The 17,716-nt window shown below is 40.3% G+C and overlaps 1 protein-coding gene across 1 annotated transcript; it reads left to right on the top strand.

Moving 5' to 3' along the window:
- The first annotated feature begins 2,666 nt into the window (after positions 1–2,666).
- Positions 2,667–9,948, top strand: LOC138511726 (uncharacterized). The gene is made up of 2 exons (XM_069627582.1): positions 2,667–3,474; positions 6,969–9,948. Exon 2 carries the CDS (start codon positions 7,021–7,023, stop codon positions 8,809–8,811), a length of 1,791 nt encoding a protein of 596 aa, XP_069483683.1. The 5' UTR covers positions 2,667–3,474; positions 6,969–7,020; the 3' UTR covers positions 8,812–9,948.
- Positions 9,949–17,716: the final 7,768 nt, after the last annotated feature.

Genomic DNA, 17,716 nt, shown 5'->3' with positions numbered 1-17,716 from the left:
CACATTGTATAGGCAGCAGTAGATGGCTAAGTTGGAGGCAGCACAGGGCAGTAGGAGGCAGGAAAAGTTGGACACATGCAGGAGAGTGGATCGTCTATGTTTCACAATGCAGGCAGCCGGAAACAGAATGAAGGGACTTTATGCGTATAAAATGGGGAAAGTGTGGACATGTGAAATCCGAGGAAAGATCCTCAGCGCGTAACTTACATGACACACGCTGCACGCAGGCGTTCACTAAGCCATATTCGGGAATACAGTAGCAAATGTAGAAGCAACTCCGAATCTGTGTGCGAAGGGGAGGAGACGGACAAGTGGAGTACTGCGTATTTTGGGGTGCAACATAATATGTTTACTTCAGGGACCGTACAAACTTCTTATTTTGGTGGGGGATTTGCATAAGCGCATCTACCTTCTATTTTTGTGAGGCTAACAGTGAGTTGCGTATGCATTTTTCTCAACTCAGATTGCCCCTGTGCATCACGTACCTCTTCATACCTTTCTGGAAGCTTTCTGGGGTTTGTGTACAGATATTCTGTGTTGCTGGGTGTCACTGCGTATCGCATACCGCTATTTTCTTTTCCCAGAAGTTATCCTGGTCTCGCGTATGCATCTATTTCTTTTTGGGGGGTACTTGTGCGTTACACATACCATATTTTTCACACCTGGGGTACATTTGAGCTTTGCTGGACCACAGAACTATGTCTTCCATCACGTAGACTGCCCCCTCACTGAAACTGCCCAGGACAATTTCTTGGTGTGTCTTCAAATGTTTCCCATACACATGGAACATCAGTGGAAAGGCCCCAAGAGGGAAAGGAGGCAGACGTGGCTGGGGTCAGGAACGTCCTGCAGAAGCAGCTGCCCAAGCTCCAAGGGTTTAGGGATGTGTGGCAGGGCATAGATAAAGCATGGAATGAACACATGTTGGTATCAAATTCTTACACAAGATATTTTCTGCAGGATAACTGAAAATATTAAATACATCCTACCTGTCACCACCAAAAGGAATGAGGCAGAGGTATAAATGTATTTTTTGTGTTTTTGTTCTGTTGAAGAAATAAAAAGGAATATGTGATAAGGGAGGTGGATATGTGCCAATTTCAAGGTACATTTTATGGGTGCAGGATTAGAGCCCACCTTAAAATGAGTCTGTGTAAAATCATAGACACAGAGACATTCTCAAATAAAACATGCACAATGTTTCATGGGAGGTACAGATGATGATTTGGACTGCACATCCCATTGAATATTAGCCCAGACAGATTTGTTCACTACAATTAAAGATACAAATTCACAGCTCACCGGAATATTAAAATTGCAGATATCTAATTTAAGAAACAATGCCATATCACAAACCTTATAATTCTGCATATTTAACTGGTAAATAGATGACTTATGAATTTTAATACGAATTAAGTGTAAGCTGGATGCTACAACAGGTCCTTAACAGAAGGGCAGTTGTAAGGATACATTTTAATACCGCCATATTTGGTTAAAATGAAACTTCTGCCGTCCAAGTGAGTCAGTGTGGAAAAACATAGGCAGATAGACAGCCTCAATTAAAAAGTGCCCATTGTTTCTAGTGAAACCTTCCATTGAAAATAAACCTGGAAAATGGTGTGCGGGACTGGATTAATTAGCATGGATGGATGGCTTGCATACCATTTTGCAGCATTTTGCAGTATCATATGAACAGTGGGGACTTCAGGCGTTCTCCCAGCTGTGGGTGGTTCACCAAAAGGACAACCATCCTGATATGCGAACAGGGAAGGTCACTATTTTTTTCATACTCTCAGCAACTCTGCCTAAGATTCATAAGTACCATGACACAGAGAATAGATAATACAATTGTACAATGTGACATCTTGTTTCACATTGCTTAAAACAAGTGCTAGATTGTGCCTGAATGAGGCACCATGTTTATAATCATTCTAAAAAATGTATATACAGAAATCTTTCCAATGTAGGTACAAAGGCAGGGGATACATTGCAATGATAATTAATATATAAGTACTTTTAAACAAAAACAGTAGACAGTGCTGTACAACAGACCTGTTGTCCAATTGATTAACGGGTTAAGCCAATTGATGAGGGGTTCACCAGACTCAAACCCTTGTCCTTAAATTAATGGGGTGAGGGGCATTTGAATGCCTATGAGCTTTTAAGAGCATCTTTGTCACTCTCGATCCTAAAGTTGCACGTGTGGCCAGTGTTTCAACTCCTATTGGATGGCTAGGAAGGACTGAAATGTATTGAAGATAAATTAGGGCTAGAATGGTTATCCTCCTATGTCAGAGAAATGGGCAATGCAGTCAGTATAAGAGAACAATATGGACAATTGTCACTCTCAAGTATAGTATGATGAGGAGAAAGTGGCTACTGGAATTGAGGAGCCAAATTCCTTCCACAGCAAGGCACATTTATGTAGGTGAATCCTCGGGTAAGGAAGGAAGTCGGCCTCATGTGAAGTGTTTTGCTGACTCTGTATACAGCCTCCTGAACTGTTGTACAATGTCTTTAAAGAGTAAACCCATTGTTTTCACCCCCTGCTCCGTAAACACATGCCAGTACACTTTCAGAATGGGAAACAGAAATCTGTGTGTATTTATGTTAATGATACTGACTGAGTGAAATGAAGACCATGAAGGTGTAAGGATATTTGGCATGTTACAGCACAGAGTACAGTACTACTGCACAAGTAGCATTTTTTTTTTGCAGCACCACCACAAGGGTGCGGTGCATTGCTATATGGGTTAGCAGATTAACAAGGAAAGACAGGCTATTCAGTCAAAAAAAACGATTTTAATATATAAGATGCAAAGCTATTTTTACAGTTAAAAGCACACGTGTTCATTTAAAAATGCACACTATTTTTCACCTGAAATGCCTATATTGCTAGAGACACATTTGAAAATTAACAGCTAACATATTAACAATTAACCTGACTAATAAAACCTTATTTTAATATAACCCACTAATAAAATGTGTTCTCTACTGCAGAATTAGGCATACTTTGAAAACCATTTAAATGAGTGTGCAGATTTTTCTCTTCTCTGCCTGATTATCCGTGTTGTTGTGCACAGTAACGGCAGGAAGGAGGAAGTCAGATTTGCAACAATTGCAAATGTATAAGCGAAGCTATTGTTGAAAAGTAGGAGGATGAGAGATGATGGATTTCATTGGAACACGTCATAAAGAGGGCTGAGAGGAAAGTTTTAGTGGGCAGTAGCAGGGAAAAAGACAGGCAGACATCTTTCTGCACTACTGGGGAGAAGACCTGGCTGTGGGGGTGTCCTGCTGCAGTCGAGACTGGGGAAAGCTGAAAGAATTACCTTTCCACTGGCAGAGGCAGTCCTATCTGAAAAAGCTGAGAATTCCAGGCAATGACCCCGGCTTGAGAAGGCAAGCGTTCCTTTTTATTGGAGTTACGCCAAGAGAGCCACATTCACAGAGAGAAGAATCTGAACAGATAAGGTAATTACCTAACTGGGGGAGCTGTGTGTGTGCACGAAAGTATGCAGTCAGTTTAGAAAAATGAAAGTCCCGTGCGTGTCTTTATCAAGTGCTAATGTTGCAATTTAAGTTCTGTTCTCCGCCACTATAATTGCAGTGTGTCATTGAAAATGCTTTGATTGTTCCCTTTTATTGCTGTAAAAAATGAGATCATGCCTAAATGTAAATTTTATAATACAGAAAATATTTGAAAACAGACGGGTGGTTTATTTTCTATTTACCATTACAATGCCAATGATGTGGGGAGATTTTTAAACAGTGCAATGGTCATTTTAAGACAGATGTGTGTATGTCAGAATCAGTATGAATAATTGTGAATGACTGTAGTATAACTTGTTGGAGGTACATGAGCCAACGGGAAGAGAGACTCTCTGAACATAGCTCCCTACCGTATATAAGGTAGTGGAAATTACCACAAGACTACCACATATAGCTCTCTGTCGTAAATAAGTCAGTGAGTTTGCCCATGGTGGCGCACCAACACTATCCCTGGAAATTGTGGTTTCCCTAGAATGCAGGTCTGAGGTCTCTCTAGTGATCACACGAAAAATCTAAGCGAAGATAAGGGATTCTGGACATTGGGGCCACAAATAAAACAAGGGAATTATGCTCACCAAAATACCACCAACCACGTATACCAAATATGCAGGTCTGGGTGCTGAAATAATGCATGTCCATTGTATTATTGTTGCACATGGCCAAATCTGAATACAAAGAGTGATTATTGCTAAGTTATTTCTCGGCGGTAATAAAATACCGTCAGGCCCCAAATCTCCACAAAATACCCTACATATTTATGGTGCGTTGGCCGGGAACCGAACCCGGGTCAACTGCTTGGAAGGCAGCTATGCTCACCACTATACCACCAACGCGGACAAGTCGATATCAACCTTTGCAATTTTTAGAAAGTAAAAGAATTAGATCAGGCAATCTAGCGCAATCCAGAATCACTTCATGGACGCTGGCATTACAAGGTTTTCCCGTAGAAGTAAGATATGGACAAAATAAAAAGAGCCCAATTGCTCAAGGGTTAGCTGACTTACATGACTGTGCAGCTGAACAAATAACAAATGAAATGGATGTGGAAGCTAGTTTACAGGAATTTGAACAATCACCACACAAAGCTTTTGATGAAAAAACATGCAAGGATTTGCCAACTGTATACGTGGATGGTTGTGCTTTTCACATTGAAAATGACAGTAATAAACAATTAGTGGCAGGAATAGGAAATGTCTGGTTGAAATGTGAAGGCGTTCCTAGTATAGGGATGAGGATTGGAGATAGGAGCAGTCAGGTGGCGGAATTGGCAGCCATCTATAAAGCAATTGCTACTGCAGTTGATAAAAAGTTCAGTGAAATTGTCCTGGTGACTGATTCTGACTATGCACGGAATAGCTTTGTGGAGTATTTGCCTGGTTGGAAAGCAAGAGGCATGGTTACATACAACAAAAAGCCACTTAAACATGGAAAAATGATACAAGCCATAGACAAATTGGTGTCAGAAAATAATTTAACAATATACTGGAGAAAAATTCGTGGGCATTTAAAAACACCAGGAGAGGATAAGGAGGGAAATGATAAGGCAGACCATCTGGCTAAGATTGGGGCTGTGATGGGAGAATTGCTACCTATTGATTATTTAATGGGTGAAATACAAATTGATGCAGTCACACGGTCTAAAGCACCAAAGGAGGTAGATCAACCGGTGGTGCAGTGGAGTCATGACACGCCAGACCAAGATTTGATTGAGGCACAAAAGAATGATCAAATTTTGGGAATCTATTATAATCATTTGATGGATCCTGAACAAAATCCTTTAACAGAAAATGATTGTATGGGAAAAGAAGAGTTGAGGGTGTTATTAAAGAACAAAACACGAATTAGATTACAGGATGGACTCATGATTAGAGAGTCCATAACAGGGCAAATACAGTGGGTAGTACCCCTTTCATTCAGAGGACTAATGCTACACCATGCACATGATGCCATAACTGCAGGCCATAGAGGTTCACAAAAGACATTAGAAATACTAAAAGATTATGCTTACTGGCCACATATGTCCCAAGATGTGGAATTATATACTAGAGGATGTCTAGTATGCGCCCAATTTAAACCTGCTTCACCAATGCATAGAGCACCATTGATGAAAAGAGGCCTAACTCTCCCATGGTCAGATTTGCAAATAGACTATGTAGGTCCTTTAAAAAGGTCGAGCAGGGGACACCGCTATATTTTGAGTGTGGTATGTTTGATGTCAAAATGGATTGAGTGCATTCCCGCACCAGATTGTAGTGCGCAAACAGCAGCCACATTGCTGGTGAACCATGTGTTCTCAAGGTTTGGGTTGCCACAAAGAATTGAGTCAGACAGAGGAAGTCATTTCACAAGTACTCTAATGAGTAAGGTATGGCAAATACTAGGTGTGAAAAGGAAACTACATATCGCATATCGGGCGGCGTCTTCAGGTACAGTTGAAAGAAGCAATAGGTCTGTTGTGGACATTTTAAAGAAATTTGTGGCAGAAGCAGGTTCCAGCTGGGATTTGCGGTTACCATTGGTTTTGATGGCAATCAGGTCGACTCCTGCCAAAGCAACAGGTGTTAGCCCCCATGAGGTCTTAACAGGTAGGAAAATGGTGTTACCACAACACCTACTATACAGAACACATGAGCAAACTCTAGTGAGTGCATCCACAGTTCATGAATATATTGATGAAATGAGGAGGCATTTGCAACATGCATTTGCTTTTGTGCAGAGAAATCTGGAAAGAGCTGCTGACAGTGCTAAGTCATATTATGACAAAAAGACATCAGTAAAGGAATACAATGTAGGGGATCAGGTGTACAAGTTTCATTTTGGGAAAAGTAAACAGAAAAATTCTAAATTTCTGGCAGCCTGGCAGGGGCCATTCCGAATTATAGATAAAGTCTCTCCTGTAGTGTATAAAATTTTGAAAAATGAAGGTGAAACAGCAATAGAGCAGTTTGTCCATGTAAATCAAATCAAACCATGCCATCCCAGACATGAGATCAGGCAGCTTGAGCATGTGGAAACGGATAGAGTCCCTTGAGAAAATAAATGGGTGTAATCAGGAGGCAGTGACAAAGAAGTTAAAAAAAAAAAAAAAGTTGATTGTTATGATGGCACATAAACACTGTAATATATGTGAAAATATATAATATAAATAAATAAATAAATAAATATATAATATAAATAAATAAATAAATAAATGCACATATAACGGAAGCTCGTGGTTGGTGTACAGAGAGAAAGTGTATTAAATATTGAATGCTGTTTTATATGTGTTTGTTTTCTTTTAACTTGTGTTTAATTTCAGAAAAAAAAAAAAAAAAAAAAAAGAAGTATTTTTACCAAGCATGTTTTATTTTTGGCAAAAAGGTGGAAATTAGTATTGTGCTATGTACTTAATCTGTTTATTTTCTATTTTGATTTAGACAATTAACATTATTTGGTCGGAGGTTCCGGGATCAGAGGCCACGGGAGACGATGGAGTACTGGAGACCGCGAGGACGGATTCCGGGAAAGCCCCAAAGAGGGGTGAAGACCAAGGCTACAAAGCGATCAGCATTGAAGATGATACCGATGACATGTTTAACAATAGTGATATTTGGAGGGATCTTCAAGAATTCAGAAGCACAGGTTGTCATTGAACCTGGACCAGCATCTGGTATCGCGGTAGAAGAAGCACCAGGATTCATCATGAGTGATAGAAGGATGATTTTCCAAAATATCTACATACCATTGGATCCTGAGATTTTGATTGAAAAACATTTGAACAATACCGGAATTAAGATTGAACAGACTAAAGAGTGGCTGGAAATAAGAAAAGAGGACGCTAAGCAGTCAATAAGAGATATATTAATGCAATTGGAAAAAACATTCGTGAATTCAGCAGACATTAAGAAGAAGAGAGGAAAGAGAGGTGCGGTGATGCTCGCGATATCAATGGTAATGTCTATAATTGGGGCAATAATAGGTACTACAATATCAACAGCCAATTCTATTTCGGTAGGAACACTGAGTACTAAAGCACAACAACTGAGTATTGACCTAGAAATAATACAAAAGACATTAGATGGAATTAGAGGGGGACTGGATGAACAAGTAAGATTCATAAATGAAACTGCAATCATTCTAAATGAACAAGCGGATGTGATGCAACGGGCGACTAAAATAATACTTAAGCATGACAGAACTTTAAATGAAATATTGAACATAATGAGTCCTGTTGATAGACTATTAACGAATTATATGAGAGAAGTTCAAACTGCAGTTTCACAATTGATTCAAGGACATATTCCCTTGTATTTTGTTTCGCAGGATATCATTCGGCAAATGATAGAAAGATTGACCAGGAGGGAAATTGACCTTATACAGATAAGAATTGCATTCGAAATGGGGAATGCAATGCCGTTATATGTGGACTTGGAAAGACTAGAGATCGGATTTTTGCTATGCATCCCATTTGTAGCCCCTGAACTTATTTATCAAACGAAGTGGGTACACAACGTGGGATTTTGGCAAGAGGACAAATTCATTAAGATTAAGACTCCAGAAGTGGTGGCATTTCAGTCATGGGAACCTGAAGTTTATTTAATACCAAACCTGGAAACATGTGTAACATTTAAAGAACAAAATTATATGTGTCCAGGTAAACCGTTTGTTCCTGATGCCACAGATGCTATTTGTGGATTGAAATCTGACCCAAGTATATCAGAGGGATGTGAAGTGATTATTAGTAATATGGGGAGTGAAGAAATGGCACAGGCTAAGATGGTCAGAGGTAAATGGTTGGTCAGTACCTGTTTAAAGAACATGACGGTAGTACATTTAAACCATGGAACATACGTGGTTAAACAGGTAAAATATAATGTTTTTTATTTACAGGTTCCAAAGGATGCAATTGTGTCAATTGGGGGATTAACATTGTTCCATGTAACAAATGATGTTTGGGAAAGCCAAGTGGAAAATATCGATTTTTTTCAAAGGGATACTTTTCCAATAGATCCAGATGTGGAATATTTATTGAATCACAAAGAAAGACATGTTATGAAAATGAATTTGCGAAGAAACAATATTACAATTAGTAATCTGGGCATAATAGAAGTGGAAAGATTTAATTGGGGAACCTGGGGGGAACGCTCAATAGTGGGTTTGGCTATCTTGGTGCTAATCATGGGTGGATGGTTGATTGTGCTATCAGTAAAAATGAAAATGTTACTGATTTTACTGACTACGTCAGGAAGAGAAAGATATCCCAATACACATGCATTTTAAGAGAAAAAGAAAGAACAAGTTGTTTTTAGAGATTGGCTTGGATTATAGCCAAGTTCTAAAAAACAAAAGGAGGGTATATGTAAGGATATTTGGCATGTTACAGCACAGAGTACAGTACTACTGCACAAGTAGCATTTTTTTTTTGCAGCACCACCACAAGGGTGCGGTGCATTGCTATATGGGTTAGCAGATTAACAAGGAAAGACAGGCTATTCAGTCAAAAAAAACGATTTTAATATATAAGATGCAAAGCTATTTTTACAGTTAAAAGCACACGTGTTCATTTAAAAATGCACACTATTTTTCACCTGAAATGCCTATATTGCTAGAGACACATTTGAAAATTAACAGCTAACATATTAACAATTAACCTGACTAATAAAACCTTATTTTAATATAACCCACTAATAAAATGTGTTCTCTACTGCAGAATTAGGCATACTTTGAAAACCATTTAAATGAGTGTGCAGATTTTTCTCTTCTCTGCCTGATTATCCGTGTTGTTGTGCACAGTAACGGCAGGAAGGAGGAAGTCAGATTTGCAACAATTGCAAATGTATAAGCGAAGCTATTGTTGAAAAGTAGGAGGATGAGAGATGATGGATTTCATTGGAACACGTCATAAAGAGGGCTGAGAGGAAAGTTTTAGTGGGCAGTAGCAGGGAAAAAGACAGGCAGACATCTTTCTGCACTACTGGGGAGAAGACCTGGCTGTGGGGGTGTCCTGCTGCAGTCGAGACTGGGGAAAGCTGAAAGAATTACCTTTCCACTGGCAGAGGCAGTCCTATCTGAAAAAGCTGAGAATTCCAGGCAATGACCCCGGCTTGAGAAGGCAAGCGTTCCTTTTTATTGGAGTTACGCCAAGAGAGCCACATTCACAGAGAGAAGAATCTGAACAGATAAGGTAATTACCTAACTGGGGGAGCTGTGTGTGTGCACGAAAGTATGCAGTCAGTTTAGAAAAATGAAAGTCCCGTGCGTGTCTTTATCAAGTGCTAATGTTGCAATTTAAGTTCTGTTCTCCGCCACTATAATTGCAGTGTGTCATTGAAAATGCTTTGATTGTTCCCTTTTATTGCTGTAAAAAATGAGATCATGCCTAAATGTAAATTTTATAATACAGAAAATATTTGAAAACAGACGGGTGGTTTATTTTCTATTTACCATTACAATGCCAATGATGTGGGGAGATTTTTAAACAGTGCAATGGTCATTTTAAGACAGATGTGTGTATGTCAGAATCAGTATGAATAATTGTGAATGACTGTAGTATAACTTGTTGGAGGTACATGAGCCAACGGGAAGAGAGACTCTCTGAACATAGCTCCCTACCGTATATAAGGTAGTGGAAATTACCACAAGACTACCACATATAGCTCTCTGTCGTAAATAAGTCAGTGAGTTTGCCCATGGTGGCGCACCAACACTATCCCTGGAAATTGTGGTTTCCCTAGAATGCAGGTCTGAGGTCTCTCTAGTGATCACACGAAAAATCTAAGCGAAGATAAGGGATTCTGGACATTGGGGCCACAAATAAAACAAGGGAATTATGCTCACCAAAATACCACCAACCACGTATACCAAATATGCAGGTCTGGGTGCTGAAATAATGCATGTCCATTGTATTATTGTTGCACATGGCCAAATCTGAATACAAAGAGTGATTATTGCTAAGTTATTTCTCGGCGGTAATAAAATACCGTCAGGCCCCAAATCTCCACAAAATACCCTACAAAGGGAAGAGTTTCTCTTTGACAATAGCAAACTCTGCCCATACTCTGATTTGCCTAGATTGTGGGGTGATTTTTCAAGTCATGCTATTACTACTAAATATTACACTTGTACATTTGTACATAGTGAAACAGTGAGTGTAAGTTGTGCAAATTAACAAGGGGGATCCTGGGTGTCTTTCTGCTAGACATTAGTTCTGGTTAGAAGAGCCTTACCCAGATTCTTTAGCTCACTATCATTCACAGAGGAGAAATATCCAAAACATTTCAGTCTTTGTCCTGCCCTGGGGCAGTCCAGCACTGAAATGCTAGGCAATTCTTCTCTAAACAAAAGTACCAACAGCAACCCCAGACATGTGTTTCAGTCTGGTTGGACCTCATCAATAGGGTGGAGCTGTGCCTCTCTAAGAATAGTGAGCAAGGGGTCCAGGTCTGGATTCCCCTAGTAACTTAGGGTGAGACCCAAAGCTACTTAAATCATGCAAATTAACAAGGGGGCTCCTGGGAGTGTCTCTGCTAGACATTAGTCCTGGTTACGAGAGCCTTACCCAGATTCTTTAGCTCACTATCTTTCACAGAGGAAAAATATCCAAAACATATTAGTCTTTTTCCTGCCCTGGTGCAGTCCAGCACCAACATGCTAGACAATTCTCCTCTGACCAAAGAGTACCAACAGCAACCCCAGACACGTGTTTCAGTCTGGTTGGACTTCATTAGTAGGGTGGAGCTGTGCCTCTCTAAGAATAGTGAGCAAGGGGTCCACGTCTGGATTCCCCTAGTAACTTAGGGTGAGACCCAAAGCTACTTAAATTATGCAAATTAACAAGGGAGGCCTGGAAGTACCTCTGTCAGACATTAGTCCTGGTCTGGATTCCCCTAGTAATTTAGGGTGAGACCCAAAGCTACTTAAATTATGCAAATTAACAAGGGGGTCCAGGGAGTCTCTCTTCCAGACATTAGTCCTGGTTATGAGAGTCTTACCCAGATTCTTTAGCTCATTATCTTTCAAAGAGGACAAATATCCAATCAGATGTTGTCCTGCCCTGGGGGAAGTCCAGCACCAAAATGCTAGGAAATTCTCATCTGAACAAGAGTACCAACAGCAACCCCAGACACGTGTTTCGGTCTTGTTGGACCTCATCAGTAGGGTGGAGCTGTGCCTCTCTAAGAATATTGAGCAAGGGTTGAATGTAAGTTTCCAATGAATTATTAGGTTTCTTGTACAATGTGATGGTGAGTAAAATGAAACAAAGGAAATATTGTATGGCCCCACTTGTAGACATCTTAAACACAGTACATTGATATCCCTTTGTCTTATTGAAGGGCAATGAGCAGCTAGAGGAAGCAGCGCCTTCTGCAAATCATACTACCATGATCACTCAGCAAGTAAACGTTAAACACATAACCGTACAAGGTGCAAAGCAACCAGTTTTTAATCTTATGGGCCTCGTGGCCCTCAGGTTGGTATCAGGTAATAATAGCCCTATGTAAATGATTGCTGTATTTAATGTTGCCAGGAAAAGGTTGTGGCAACATTATATAGGTGACATATATAGAGGGGCAGGGAGAGCAGAGGTTTTGGGGGTGTCTAATAATGTGCCTGCAAAAAACAGCAATTTTTCAGTGATTTTCTTGCAAGGCGTTATTTTTGAAGGAACATTATTACATGGAACCCTCACGTTGCCATCAGCGGACAAGGAGGTAATTTTTACATGTATAGGCAACACAGTTTGGTAGAACATGAGGCATCCATCAAGGCTTTCTCACTATCTTGGATTTTCCCTTGGGGAATAGGAATGAAGTATTTTTTTAAAGGAACACTTACCATTATTAAAACACTTTCCTGATGGATGTACCTGTAGATGGTGCATTCAGGGGTTGTCAGTGATGCCATATCTGTTAGCAAAGTGGCATGTTTGACAAAAGGCGTATCAACATTCGCAATGCCCATGCATCTTGGCCTGCATAATTGCAGCCACCAGGCATGCATCCACATACAACCTTTTCCTACCTCTGGGAGGGTGACTGCATTTGTGTGCTTCAATGCAGAAAGGGAAGTGGCCAATATCAGAGGATTCGGGCTAGGTAACCATCCATCATGTTTTTTCACCAGATGAAAGCCTCTGTAGTGAGGACTTAAGCTAGTTTGATCATGTCTGTATGACATTCACGAATAATTATATTCTGTGCTAGTTTAGTGTGTGCATCGCAGGGACCCATGTAATGACTTGGTTATTTGTGTGCATATGACTGTCAGAAATGTTGTGTATTCTCCTGGCTGTCCAATGTATCTGTTTGTAGTATGCCAATACGGGGTGTGGAGGGAACCTGCTTCGTGAAACTTAGTCTTGGTTCTGCTGAAAATGGGGTGGTTCAGACCAAACTACAAGCTCTCATCTCCTCTGCTGGGGAACACGCAGTGATTGATTTATTTCTACAATACAATTCAATACAGCAAGTGTTTATTGAAAGAATGTATTGACATGAAGGTTTATTGGCATAATCTCACTGCACAGACAAATTAAAAGATGTTGATGACTCTGAATCTCACTGCATAGCAACATTAATTGATTTCGCTGTCTCTATATCTCACTACAAAACTGCATCACCGGGTGTTGCTGCCTTTGTAGCTCAATGAAAAGCCAGTCCAATTATTTTTCTGCCTTATATCTCACTGCATAGCTAGGCTAGTAGAGTGTGCTGCATAATTCTTTTGCAGCCTTTGGATTCCATTGTATAGCAGGATTATGTTGTTCGTATCCCCTGAAATCCACTGCAGATTGATCCAGACCTCCGAACGTTGCTTCCTGGCCAGATCAGCGTAATTGGGCTGCCTCTCAATCTCAGCATATAGCCAGAATAATTAAGTTGACTAACTTTTAACTTCACTGCATAGCCATATCAATCGATTTTGCTGCCTTTGCATCTCAATGCAAAGCCTAAGTCATTGCCACCTTAAATCTGACTGCATAACCTGATCTATCTTGCTGCCTCTGAATTTGACTGCTTAGGCAGTTTAAATAAGGTTACTTCTAATAGATCTCACTGAATAGCTAGAATAATTCATTGTTTTCTTGTGTCTCACTGCATAGTGTGATCATTAGATGTTGTTGCCACGAATTTTGTCTACATAGCCAAAAGAATGTCTTGTGCAGCTGTAAAATGTTGCTTAGTCAGATTAACTTCTTTTGAAATTTCCAATGTTTGGACAAATTATTACATTTTACCACATCTGAACCTCATTGCATAACGACATTATGTTGTTTGCTATCTTTGGATTTGACTGCACAAAAAGACTTATGTGTTTCTGCTGTATGATCTCATTGCTTAAATTTGACTGCACAACAATACTTATGTGTTTCTGCTGTATGATCTCATTGCATAGTCAGATTAATTAATTTCACTGCCTTTCAATTCCACTGCATTGCCAAAATAATTGATTTTGCTGCCTTTGTTCTTGACAGCATAGCCAGATTCTTTCATCTGCCCCTCTGCAACTCATTGCATAACAAGAGGTATTCATTTTACTGCCTTTGAATCTTCCTACATAGCCAGATTAATCTGTGACATTCTCTTTGAGTCTCAATGTTTAGACCGAATAACTGATTTGTGCTGCTTATTCAGATTGTTGCCATCACTAGATTAATTAAATCCTGCCGAACAATTTTACTGCATAACCAGATTAATGTATTGAGCTGCCAGGCAATTGTATTGCATAGCCACATCAACAGTGATATTTTGATGCCAGAGAATCGCACTCCAAAACTACATCAACTCTGTGTTTGCAGCATGGCATGAGATTGCAGGATATATCATTTTCTATCGTGCCACCAAATAAACAAATGACAATGCTAGCAAATGTTTGCTCTGCTTCCACAGAATGTCAGTGCACAGCCACATTAATTAATACATGTTACCCCTTTGCATATTTGGTCTATTTGCTAGTGCTTACTTTGTATATATGGTCACATTAACTGCACTGTCTAGCTTTACTGATCCTTACCCCCACTGCCATATTATTTCAATTCATGGCTATCTAACTTAGCCAGACACAGATGTCAATGCTCAAACTAAATTGTTGGCTAGAATTGGCTTTCTTACTGCTGAGCTACATTACTTTCATTGCACAATCAGCTGACCGACCAGAGAAACAAAGCTAGATGCAGCCTTAGCCAGAGCTCTTGATACTTAGCCAGGCCATCACCTGGTCAGGTTCAGGCTTAGGTGTGGTGTGAATCAATGTCATCACCCCAGCAGACATGTTTTAACTCATGTAAACAGATGCATTCTTCCCCACACAGCTACACCTGCCTCCTGTGTACTCAAACAATATGCTGCACAGCCAGATCCCCGTTTTATAACACAATACATGATTTTTCAGTAGTGCGAGAACAACATTGCTCAGAAGCCTCCATAACACATCCCCTCACATAAGCAATGTGAACCAGCCCACCACAAGGCAACATCCAAGCAATGCATAGAACTCGATAATATAGTAGGACCGCAGATAAAGAAATCGGTAAACTACAGACTATACCTTGACAGCACCAACAAATCAACCAGCAATGGTCACAGGAGGCATATATATTATCCCCTAAAAAAGCCATGACAACCTTCATCTCCAGATACATCCTCACAAAGCTATTAAGCTGGCATCAAACATCCATCCCTCTCGTACACCACCAACATACTACAAGAGAAACCAACTGAAAACAAAAACAATCACAACAACCCCAGACAACCCCCTTTATTACCACAAGATCTGCACCTCAAAAAGTGCATTACTCCATGGGTCACTGTAGACTATCATGAAACCACACCTTACACCCCACAATCACTGCGAGCATAAATACCATGTTGATCCATCCAAGAACCTAATGAGTCTATTTGAGGATGGAAGAAAATGTCAACCACCCTCAGATGAGTGTTACTATGAACAGGTCATCTTTCACATCTCCAGGTTAAGCGAGCACAGGGGAGTAATCAGCACTAGATAACTTTTCATCAATAAACATACTGTTGCTAAACATTCCTAAAACATTGTTGATCTCCTTACAGAGGAGAAAATAGTCCTGCTCTTCATCACAGAAATCTGGGTCTCAGATGATCACTGGTGAGTCGTACACAATAAAACCATTTCTACAGGGTTTAAAAAGATGTCACCACAATGTGAGATTTTGCCATATGGTTCAAAACGGAAGACAGCACAGTTACAAAGTGTTTCTCCCCAAACTCCAGTGCTCTTCAACTTAAGCAAGGTCACACTCATGTTTCCAGACATCCCTTGGATGCCTCCTCTGTAACACGATTACCATTTCCATCTCCCAGACTGATTAATGTGCAGTAATCACCTCTTTATCCAGTTCACCAATTTCACAGCCACACCAGGCCTACCAAATAAAGATCGAAAGGGCCAGCAATTTTAATCTGGCCATGGCTAAAAAGTGGAATCCCTGCTGTAAAATCTCAAATCCACTAAACCGCACATCTCATAAGAAACATCTGTCAGAAAACCATTCTGACAGCATTCACAACTGGATCACTCTGAATAAATTAGTCCCAATAAAGTGATCATAACCTCAAAAAGAAACAAACAACCAAATAAATAATGTCCTATCTAAATTGTGTCCAAAAAAGGAAAATGACACGAAAAATGACCCTGAGAAGAAGAAACTTATCATCAAACAAACAGGCGTATATCCAGTAAAAAGCAACACTACAGAGCTGAAATAATCAAAGAAGCCCACTACCAACGGTGCAATGATGCAATGCAGCTCAACCTGAAGCAAGTTAATATTACAAGAACCCCACAGCTTGCATTGCAGCTCTGATCCCCGATCTAAAACCTTGTAATTTCCATCACATCACAATTCAGCAACAAAATTCAACAAATCCAGGAGTACCTTCATAGGAAATAACCAACAACTAGAACAGACAACCACCTCTTCTTCCATGCGATCACTGTTTTCTGACAAATCCCCATGCAAGATTACACTCCACAATAAACTCCAAAAAACACCTAAAATAGAATAACCAAACAGCCAGGCTTGGCACCCATTCATCTATGCCTTCTAAACAAACTTGCTTGCCTTCCAGTCTTCCACCATTAAACCTCTACAAAACCCACAGCAGATCCAAGGGACTGTGCCAACTATCACTCAATATACAACACAACTTTCCTCAGCAAAATCCGTTGGCTAACAACCTCATTTCTGCATTCCAACACAGATTCAGGCCAAAGAGGGGCATGTAATCCACACTCTGCCCAGTCTGGAACATGCAGAACTATATTGGAGGCAACAATAAAACTAGCACTCATCCTAATGCACATCTCCATAGAAACAACCCTCATGGCACATTTCAGACCCCCCCCCCCCAACCTGGCATGTAGAGTACCCCTATGGTCCAGCTTTTCGCCTCTTATTCAAACATGTAAATGCACAACCCACTTGTACTATCCTTGTAACTAACCTTCCCCGCAAGTAACAGCGCCACAATGCCCAAGGTCTGTTTGTGCACTATACAAATGTAAAAAATAAAATAAATAAATAAAACAAGGCTTTAACACTGTAGATTCATACCAAGTCCCATTTACGATGGGCTCAACATGAGCTCCATAGTGTTTAAAAAATCAACAGCCAAGTTACTGATCTGACTCAAAAGACATGGATACACTCCCCAGCACAATGCATACTCCAATGGATCCCTTCAAAAAGAGGTTAAACGTCAATGCCCTTTGCATAACTCACCACCCCTGCTATGACAGTGGGCCCACATCTATCAGAAGCCAGTTATTTTGCTCTAAACCAACAAGAACACTACAAACCAAACAGCATATCAAAGCACTAGTATTTGTTCCACGCTTCAAACAGAAACACAGAACATGTCCACATATCCTTTTGTAAACAGATAACCTCGCTCTTGAAATTGACTCTCACACAATATTGCTGTTGAAACCCCCAGACTGCAGACTCATCTGTCTCAGCCACCCCCCACCCATGAAAGGCCCATTTCTAAACACTGAAACTCCCGGGACCTCTCACCCAACCCACGGACTAACACTGCATGTACAACTGAATACATCCAACACACCAAATTATTCACTTAACAGGCATTGTCACAGCATCTCAGTCCCAAAGGGTCGGCATGGTTTGCCTCCTTCATGTAGATAGGGC

The sequence above is a fragment of the Ambystoma mexicanum genome, chromosome 6p (genome assembly GCF_040938575.1).
Source record: "Ambystoma mexicanum isolate Mex_15411 chromosome 6p, UKY_AmexF1_1, whole genome shotgun sequence".
Classification (NCBI taxonomy): Eukaryota; Metazoa; Chordata; class Amphibia; order Caudata; family Ambystomatidae; genus Ambystoma; species Ambystoma mexicanum.
Note: the sequence above shows the minus strand (reverse complement) of the source record. Positions and strands in the feature narration are given on the sequence as shown.

What these genes read in the sequence shown, in the direction of transcription:
- LOC138511726 (XM_069627582.1), top strand. Translation starts at nt 7,021, where the DNA reads ATGGAGTACTGGAGACCGCGAGGACGGATTCCGGGAAAGCCCCAAAGA.